We start from the raw sequence: 10,429 nt of genomic DNA on the forward strand, positions 1-10,429 counted from the left end.
TGTAAGAAATAAAGTCGATTGAATTTGTTATGTCCGCAGCCCCCTCCTTTGTGAGAATCGCAAGAGCACTAGTTGAGGGGGGGGGGTCAGTAGACCCAGGAAGTGGGAGAGAGAGAGAGACGTGCCAAATACCGCGTTCCACCGGGATGCAAAATAAGGCGACCTTGACTATTGGCTCATGAAGACCACGTGCAAGCCCTCGGGCAAGGTGGGCTGGTTGAGAGAGAGATTGCATCATCCCAACCTGATTGACACCTGCGACCCCGTGAGGAAGTATAAAGGAGAGTCTGGGGGGGGGACAGCCATCAGACGCACCAAGAAGACACGATAGCGATCCCGTCTTAGCGGGAAGCCATTTTGAAGGAAGCCACGTGCGTTAGATTCCGGGCCTGGAGTCTGTGGCTGGAATCACGGAAAACCACTTTTAACTAACATTGGGGGGAGCCCGCTCCCTTGATTCAACGGATTTGCTTCATAAAGACCCGGGCAAGTTTTCCTGTTTTCACCAATCTCTCTCTCTCTCTCCAACACGTGACACCCAGCGATTCACAAAAGGCTGAAGTCTGCAGACTTCTGAGTAACTTTTATATTTCCAACGGACGATATATTATCCCCCAGACAACAGTAGAGCTTATTTCTTAATGATGATTATTTCTATACCCGCGCTTTAGATTGAGTATTGACGACATATATTATCTGAATGTTTGTATTAACCTTACTTTTGTGCCCCTTTATAAATGAAAACGTTTGAAAATAGTGCCATCAGACTTCAACGGACCTCTCTATCTTTGCTGGTAAGTGATCCAGTTACGGGATACGTAACAAATTCAATTTCGATTTTCAGGATGCTCTCTACTGTGCATCTGTAGAATGATGTGAGTATGGATGTGCATAGTCCAGATCCCTTCATCCTCCTCAGAAAGTAGAGGAATTTGGTGACCTTTCCTGATTGTGTATAATGTGCTCTGGGGCCACGAGAGGTTGCGTGTGAAAGTGCTCGCAGTTTCCACTGCTGTGTTGCCAATGTAAAGAGAGGTGTGAGTGGTGCAGGTTCTCCTAAAGATGATATCCATCCCTTTTTTCTCGTGAATATTGAAGCAACAAACCTCGAGCTCTTCCATTTCCTCTCTGTAGGCTGTCTCATCGTTGCTAGTGATGAGCCCCACCACTGTTGCTTCATTGGTGAACTTGATAATGTGATTGCTCGGGTGTTTGCCGTGCAGTCGTGTGTGAGCAGAGTGTACAACAGTGGGCTCAGCACACACCCCTGGGGGTCATCCGTGTTGAGGAAGACGGGGAGGGAGGAACGGAGTGTACAACAGTGGGCTCAGCACACACCCCTGGGGGTCATCCGTGTTGAGGAAGACGGGGAGGGAGGAACGGAGTGTACAACAGTGGGCTCAGCACACAGCCGTGTTGAGGAAGACGGGGAGGGAGGAACGGAGTGTACAACAGTCGGCTCAGCACACAGCCGTGTTGACGAAGACGGGGAGGGAGGAACGGAGTGTACAACAGCAGGGTCAGCACACAGCCGTGTTGACGAAGACGGGGAGGGAGGAACGGAGTGCACAACAGTGGGCTCAGCACACAGCCGTGTTGACGAAGACGGGGAGGGAGGAACGGAGTGTACAACAGTGGGCTCAGCACACAGCCGTGTTGAGGAAGACGGGGAGGGAGGAACGGAGTGTACAACAGTCGGCTCAGCACACAGCCGTGTTGAGGAAGACGGGGAGGGAGGAACGGAGTGTACAACAGCCGGCTCAGCACACAGCCGTGTTGACGAAGACGGGGAGGGAGGAACGGAGTGTACAACAGCGGGCTCAGCACACAGCCGTGTTGAGGAAGACGGGGAGGGAGGAACGGAGTGTACAACACTGGGCTCAGCACACAGCCGTGTTGACGAAGACGGGGAGGGAGGAACGGAGTGCACAACAGTCGGCTCAGCACACAGCCGTGTTGACGAAGACGGGGAGGGAGGAACGGAGTGTACAACAGTGGGCTCAGCACACAGCCGTGTTGAGGAAGACGGGGAGGGAGGAACGGAGTGTACAACAGTGGGCTCAGCACACAGCCGTGTTGACGAAGACGGGGAGGGAGGAACGGAGTGTACAACAGTGGGCTCAGCACACAGCCGTGTTGAGGAAGACGGGGAGGGAGGAACGGAGTGTACAACAGTCGGCTCAGCACACAGCCGTGTTGACGAAGACGGGGAGGGAGGAACGGAGTGTACAACAGTCGGCTCAGCACACAGCCGTGTCGAGGAAGACGGGGAGGGAGGAACGGAGTGTACAACAGTCGGCTCAGCACACAGCCGTGTTGACGAAGACGGGGAGGGAGGAACGGAGTGCACAACAGTGGGCTCAGCACACAGCCGTGTTGATGAAGACGGGGAGGGAGGAACGGAGTGTACAACAGCAGGGTCAGCACACAGCCATGTTGACGAAGACGGGGAGGGAGGAACGGAGTGTACAACAGTCGGCTCAGCACACAGCCGTGTCGAGGAAGACGGGGAGGGAGGAACGGAGTGCACAACAGTGGGCTCAGCACACAGCCGTGTTGATGAAGACGGGGAGGGAGGAACGGAGTGTACAACAGCAGGGTCAGCACACAGCCGTGTTGACGAAGACGGGGAGGGAGGAACGGAGTGTACAACAGTCGGCTCAGCACACAGCCGTGTTGACGAAGACGGGGAGGGAGGAACGGAGTGCACAACAGTCGGCTCAGCACACAGCCGTGTCGAGGAAGACGGGGAGGGAGGAACGGAGTGTACAACAGCAGGGTCAGCACACAGCCGTGTTGACGAAGACGGGGAGGGAGGAACGGAGTGTACAACAGCAGGGTCAGCACACAGCCGTGTTGAGGAAGACGGGGAGGGAGGAACGGAGTGTACAACAGTGGGCTCAGCACACAGCCGTGTTGAGGAAGACGGGGAGGGAGGAACGGAGTGTACAACAGTGGGCTCAGCACACAGCCGTGTTGACGAAGACGGGGAGGGAGGAACGGAGTGTACAACAGCAGGGTCAGCACACAGCCGTGTTGACGAAGACGGGGAGGGAGGAACGGAGTGTACAACAGCAGGGTCAGCACACAGCCGTGTTGACGAAGACGGGGAGGGAGGAACGGAGTGTACAACAGTGGGCTCAGCACACAGCCGTGTTGAGGAAGACGGGGAGGGAGGAACGGGGTGTACAACAGTGGGCTCAGCACACAGCCGTGTTGACGAAGACGGGGAGGGAGGAACGGAGTGTACAACAGTGGGCTCAGCACACAGCCGTGTTGATGAAGACGGGGAGGGAGGAACGGAGTGTACAACAGTGGGCTCAGCACACAGCCGTGTTGACGAAGACGGGGAGGGAGGAACGGAGTGTACAACAGTGGGCTCAGCACACAGCCGTGTTGACGAAGACGGGGAGGGAGGAACGGAGTGTACAACAGTCGGCTCAGCACACAGCCGTGTTGAGGAAGACGGGGAGGGAGGAACGGAGTGTACAACAGCGGGGTCAGCACACAGCCGTGTTGACGAAGACGGGGAGGGAGGAACGGAGTGTACAACAGTGGGCTCAGCACACAGCCGTGTTGACGAAGACGGGGAGGGAGGAACGGAGTGTACAACAGTGGGCTCAGCACACAGCCGTGTTGAGGAAGACGGGGAGGGAGGAACGGAGTGTACAACAGTGGGCTCAGCACACAGCCGTGTTGACGAAGACGGGGAGGGAGGAACGGAGTGTACAACAGCAGGGTCAGCACACAGCCGTGTTGACGAAGACGGGGAGGGAGGAACGGAGTGTACAACAGTGGGCTCAGCACACAGCCGTGTTGACGAAGACGGGGAGGGAGGAACGGAGTGTACAACAGCGGGGTCAGCACACAGCCGTGTTGACGAAGACGGGGAGGGAGGAACGGAGTGTACAACAGCGGGGTCAGCACACAGCCGTGTTGAGGAAGACTGGGAGGGAGGAACGGAGTGTACAACAGTGGGCTCAGCACACAGCCGTGTTGACGAAGACGGGGAGGGAGGAACGGAGTGTACAACAGCGGGGTCAGCACACAGCCGTGTTGAGGAAGACTGGGAGGGAGGAACGGAGTGTACAACAGCGGGGTCAGCACACAGCCGTGTTGAGGAAGACGGGGAGGGAGGAACGGAGTGTACAACAGTGGGCTCAGCACACAGCCGTGTTGAGGAAGACGGGGAGGGAGGAACGGAGTGTACAACAGTGGGCTCAGCACACAGCCGTGTTGACGAAGACGGGGAGGGAGGAACGGAGTGTACAACACTGGGCTCAGCACACAGCCGTGTTGACGAAGACGGGGAGGGAGAAACGGAGTGTACAACAGTGGGCTCAGCACACAGCCGTGTTGACGAAGACGGGGAGGGAGGAACGGAGTGTACAACAGTCGGCTCAGCACACAGCCGTGTTGACGAAGACGGGGAGGGAGGAACGGAGTGTACAACAGTGGGCTCAGCACACACCCCTGGGGGTCATCCGTGTTGAGGATGATGGGGAGGGAGGAATGGAGTGTACAACAGTGGGCTCAGCACTCAGCCCTGGGGGTCATCCGTGTTGAGGATGATGGGGAGGGAGGAACGGAGTGTACAACAGTGGGCTCAGCACTCAGCCCTGGGGGTCATCCGTGTTGAGGAAGACGGGGAGGGAGGAACGGAGTGTACAACAGTGGGCTCAGCACACAGCCGTGTTGACGAAGACGGGGAGGGAGGAACGGAGTGTACAACAGCAGGGTCAGCACACAGCCGTGTTGACGAAGACGGGGAGGGAGGAACGGAGTGTACAACAGTGGGCTCAGCACACAGCCGTGTTGACGAAGACGGGGAGGGAGGAACGGAGTGTACAACAGCGGGGTCAGCACACAGCCGTGTTGACGAAGACGGGGAGGGAGGAACGGAGTGTACAACAGCGGGGTCAGCACACAGCCGTGTTGAGGAAGACTGGGAGGGAGGAACGGAGTGTACAACAGTGGGCTCAGCACACAGCCGTGTTGACGAAGACGGGGAGGGAGGAACGGAGTGTACAACAGCGGGGTCAGCACACAGCCGTGTTGAGGAAGACTGGGAGGGAGGAACGGAGTGTACAACAGCGGGGTCAGCACACAGCCGTGTTGAGGAAGACGGGGAGGGAGGAACGGAGTGTACAACAGTGGGCTCAGCACACAGCCGTGTTGAGGAAGACGGGGAGGGAGGAACGGAGTGTACAACAGTGGGCTCAGCACATAGCCGTGTTGACGAAGACGGGGAGGGAGGAACGGAGTGTACAACACTGGGCTCAGCACACAGCCGTGTTGACGAAGACGGGGAGGGAGGAACGGAGTGTACAACAGTGGGCTCAGCACACAGCCGTGTTGACGAAGACGGGGAGGGAGGAACGGAGTGTACAACAGTCGGCTCAGCACACAGCCGTGTTGACGAAGACGGGGAGGGAGGAACGGAGTGTACAACAGTGGGCTCAGCACACACCCCTGGGGGTCATCCGTGTTGAGGATGATGGGGAGGGAGGAATGGAGTGTACAACAGTGGGCTCAGCACTCAGCCCTGGGGGTCATCCGTGTTGAGGATGATGGGGAGGGAGGAACGGAGTGTACAACAGTGGGCTCAGCACACAGCCCTGGGGGGCATCCGTGTTGAGGATGATGGGGAGGGAGGAACGGAGTGTACAACAGTGGGCTCAGCACACAGCCCTGGGGGGCATCCGTGTTGAGGATGATGGGGAGGGAGGAACGGAGTGTACAACAGTGGGCTCAGCACACAGCCCTGGGGGGCATCCGTGTTGAGGATGATGGGGAGGGAGGAACGGAGTGTACAACAGTGGGCTCAGCACACAGCCCTGGGGGGCATCCGTGTTGAGGATGATGGGGAGGGAGGAATGGAGTGTACAACAGTGGGCTCAGCACTCAGCCCTGGGGGGCATCCGTGTTGAGGATGATGGGGAGGGAGGAGTGGTGGTGCATCCTGACTACATGAGGTCTACTGGTTAGGAATGCAGCACCCAGTTGCACAGTGGTGTGTTTAGACCGAGGAGTAGGAATTTGTCACCAAGGTCTGGTGACCATCGTATTGAATGTTGAATTGAAATCCATAAACATCATTCAGATGTAAGTGTCCTTATTTCCTGGGTGTGTCAGGGGCAGGTGCATGACAGAGTCTATAGTATTGGTCAAAGAGCGATTCTGTCAGTAAGCATATTGGTTAGTGTCCAATGTGGCAGGAATGGAGTTTTTGATATGTGCCATTACCAGCTGTTGAAAGCACTTCATGATGACTGGTGATCGGTGTCATCGAGCAGCAGGTGTTTATCTCTGTTATTGCTTTTCCCCTGTGTATCTCAAAGCACTAGTGTAATGAAATGATCTGTGCGGTTGGCATGCAAAACAAAGTTTTTCCCAGTACCTCATTCATGGGACAATAATAAACCAATTACTTCCCTTCAATTAAAACATTGTTGCAGTTTTATTGCATGAGGTTATCAAGGAATATGGATTAAAATCGGGGAAATGGACCGCAAGTCAATTACAGGCATGATTCAATTAAGTGTCAGAGTAGGATATGGATATTGAGTAGCATTTTCCTTTTCTCCTTCCAGTACTTGAAATAGGAAGTGAACACCTTCAATTTACTCATTACAGTGGGTGAGTTGAACACCCTTCTCAGCTCCCTCTCCATCCCACCTACCACCCCCATCTCCAAAGCCACATGTCACTGACTGTGTCGCTCTTCATCCTATCCACTTCCTCTACAGTGTCAGTTAGTAGCTTCAGCCCGTGATGGCTGGGTTTACTGCCTGTGTCTAGAAACACAAGAGATTCTGCAGATGCTGAAATTCCACAGCAATACAAACAAAATGTTGGAGAAACTCAGCAGGTCAAGCAGCATCCATGGAAATGAACAAACAGCCAACGTTTCGGGTCAAGATCCCACATCTGGAAGGGAAAGGAAGAGAGAAGATACCAGAATAAGAAGTTGGGGGAGGGGATGAAGGACAAGCTAGATATGATAGAAGCCAGATGGGTAGGGGAGGGAGGATGAAGTAAGAAGCTGGGATGAAGAAAGAATCTGATAGGAGAGGAGAGTGAACCATGGGAGAAAGGGAGAGAGGAGTTGCACCAGGGGAGGTGATAGACAGCTGAGAAAAGGCAAGAGGCCAGAGTGAGGAAGTGAAGAAGGAGGAGGGGGGAAAATTCCCGAAAGTTGGAGAAATCAATGTTCATGCCATCAGGTTGGAGACTACTTAGGCAGAATATGAGGTGTTGTTCCTCCAATCTGAGTGGTCTCATCGCGTCAGAAAAGGCCATGGACAAGTCGGAACGGGAATGGGGAATGGAATTAAAATAGTTGGCCACTGAGAAGTCCCACTTTATATGGATGAAGCGCAGGCACTTGACAAAGTGATCCCCCAATCTCCAGCGGGTCTTACAAATGTAAAGGAGGCTACACTGGGAGCACCAGATATAGTAGGCAACCCCAACAGATTTGCAGATGAAGTGCTGCCTCACCTGGTAGGACTTTTGTGGGGCCTAAATGGAGGCAAGTGGGGAGGTAAATTGGCAAGGGTAGTGCTTCGGTCACTTGTATATTTGCCAGGAGGGAGATTAGTGGGGAGGGACAGATGGACAAAGGGATCACATCACGGAGGGACAAATCCCTGTGGAAAGTGTTGGGGGTAACAATGTGCTTTGTGGTAGTGTCCCTTTGGAGATGGCAGAAGTAGTGGAGAATAATGTGTTGGACATCGAGGCTCATGGGCTGGTAGGTGAGGATAAGAGGAACCCTGTCCCTGTGAAGGCAATGGGACGATGGAGTGAGCACACATCTGGGAAATGGAGGAGATGCGGGTGAGGGCAGCGTCAATGGTGGAGGAAGAGAAACCCTGTTCTTTGAAGAATTTACTTAAGACTTGGTCACTCTCTGTATTGCAAAATCTTCCCTTATCTTGAGATGTTTTTAATACATGTCCCAGATTAAACTCATCTGGTCAATAAAATAACATACAGGTCACTGATTAACAAGGTTAAAGAGTGCCCAGCTGCCACATTGTTCCTCTGAAAATTAATTTTTGACATCAAAGGTCAGATTCACTGTCCTGCTCACCTTCCTGGTATCACTTTTTGATCAAATCTGAACCTTACACTCCTTGTGAAGTCTGCATTCACCTTTCAATTTACATATGCTTTGCAGACTATCTAGGCTGTTGAGAACTTTAATGTTCCTCACATTAAGAAACTGATGAAAGTGAGTAACTGGAGACATCTAGCAAAATGATGCAGATCCTTCAGCCCAGCGAGTCCATGCTGGCCAAGATGCCCACCCAGCCCAGCCCAATCCCCTACATTCAGCCCATATCCCTGAAGCCTCACCCCTCCATGTACCCATCAAGGTGCCAATTAAATAATAGTATTGTACCTGCCTCAACCATTTCCCCTGGCAGCTCATTTCATGTACTCACTGCCTTCTGCATGAAATGTTGCCCCTCGGGTCCCTTTTAAATCTTTTCCCTCTCACCTTTCATCTATGCTCTCTAGTTTTGGACTCCCCTACCTTGGGGAAAAGATTGCTACTATCCTCCTTATCTATGTCTCTCATTATTCTAAACATTTCTGTAAGGTCGCCCCCTTATTTTTCTACATTCCAGGAAATAAAGACCTAGCCAACCTCTCCTTTAACCAGGCTCTCTCATTTTCACAACACTTTTGTGATTTTTTTTTCTGCACTCTTCCAGTTTCACCACATTTTACCTATAACCATAACATATAACCATATAACAATTACAGCACCAAAACAGGCCATCTCAGCCCTTCTAGTCCATGTTGAGCACTTACTCTCACCTAGTCCCACTGACCTGCACTCAGCCCATAACCCTCCATTCCTTTCCTGTCCATATACCTATCCAATTTTACTTTAAATGACAATATCGAACCTGCCTCTACCACTTCTACTGGAAGCTTGTTCCACACAGCTACCACTCTCTGAGTAAAGATGTTCCCCCTCATGTTACCCCTAAACTTTTGCCCCCAATTCTCATCTCATATCCTCTTGTTTGAATCTCCCCTACTCTCGGTGACCATAATTCCTAGCTCATTCAGCCTATCTTCATAAGACATGTTCTCTAATCCAGAAATGCATCCTGCTAAATCTCCTCTGCATCCTCTCAAAAGCTTGCACATCCTTCCTATAACAAGGTGACCAGATCTGAATACCAATACTCCAAATGTGCTCTAACCAAAGTTTTAAATCGAGCTGCAATATTTGCATCAAATCAGATTGGCGAAGGTTGTGCTGGGCAGTTCACAAGTGTTACCTGGCTTCTGACACCAATATTCTAACAATTCTATTTCATGGACTGTGGGAGGAAGTCCATGTGGTCACAAGGAGAAAATACAAACTGTTTACAGACAGTAGCGGGAATGGAACCCAGAACTTAAAGTTGGTGCTGTAAAGAGATTGCGCTAACCACTACGCTACCAAGCTGCCCCAGTTGTTTTCCTTCACACTTGACAGGGTGGGTGCTCTATTATTATGAATGGTGTAACAGTTTCCCTGCAAACATTGCAGCCTCACCTCATCCAAAAATTGTTGGGTGGGAGTAGCCCCTGGAAGAGTGGCAGCTGGTAGATGTAGATCAGGGCCAGATGGCCACCACTGAAGAACAACGTCAGCAGGCACAAGTGTCTGAAGAAGAAGAGGCCATAGGATCGAGCACATGCCCACCAGGACCCCAAGCCCAGGAAGGTGAAGAAGTAAACTGCAGAGAGGAGAGACGGGTGTACAATACCTAGAGGAGAGAGATAACAATCCTCACATCATTCTCCACTACTTCCATCCTAACTACCACACATATCGTTACCACCCCATCCATAGCAAAGAATCCTCACCCTATCCCAAGCATCAGCCAATCATCTAGATTAACTGCTCACAATCTCAAGCACTGTAAACTGAAATGGCTGTAGGCATTAGTGACTACACATTGCAGCTTCATTATCAAATCTACTGGGATTTCCCGAGTTTGTGAAAAGTCTTAACCTAAGTGCAAGTAATTTCTTTTGCCACAGGTCCTTTCTGTCCCTGCTCACTCCAGAGGTTCCTTTCCCCTATCTCCATGTCATTAGTCACACACTCCTCATTGCACACTCCAGGTTCCCCTCATGCCACCGGAGAGGAACTCTACACGTTTGGAGTGCTCTAGAGTATGTGGAGTCTGTTGCTCCAGAGTTCCCCTTATGAAGGCAGGGCAGCTGAAATAAACAGAGTGAGAAGGACCCAGCATCCTATGGACCTGAGGAAGAGAGGGTAAATACAAGCCATTGCTGCCCAGCTATATGGAGACAGCACCAGCACCTTGACTGAGAAGGTATGATTGAGGGTTGATAAGGGAAATGTGGTTTATGCGATTAATCTGGGGCCTCACTAAAGATAATATGCTCA

At 52.3% G+C, this 10,429-nt stretch overlaps 1 protein-coding gene across 1 annotated transcript in view; it reads right to left on the minus strand.

The window, feature by feature from the left end:
- The window catches only part of LOC132400104 (piezo-type mechanosensitive ion channel component 2-like), a 237,667-nt gene extending 227,562 nt beyond the window's left edge, over positions 1-10,105 (minus strand). The window contains exons 1-2 of the mRNA XM_059981180.1: positions 10,078-10,105; positions 9,566-9,779 (exon numbers count right to left, since the gene is read on the minus strand). Coding sequence (XP_059837163.1) covers positions 9,566-9,779; positions 10,078-10,105 — 242 coding nt within the window. The remainder of the gene's footprint in view (positions 1-9,565; positions 9,780-10,077) is intronic.
- Positions 10,106-10,429: the final 324 nt, after the last annotated feature.

The sequence above is a fragment of the Hypanus sabinus genome, chromosome 9, assembly GCF_030144855.1.
Source record: "Hypanus sabinus isolate sHypSab1 chromosome 9, sHypSab1.hap1, whole genome shotgun sequence".
Lineage (NCBI taxonomy): Eukaryota > Metazoa > Chordata > Chondrichthyes > Myliobatiformes > Dasyatidae > Hypanus > Hypanus sabinus.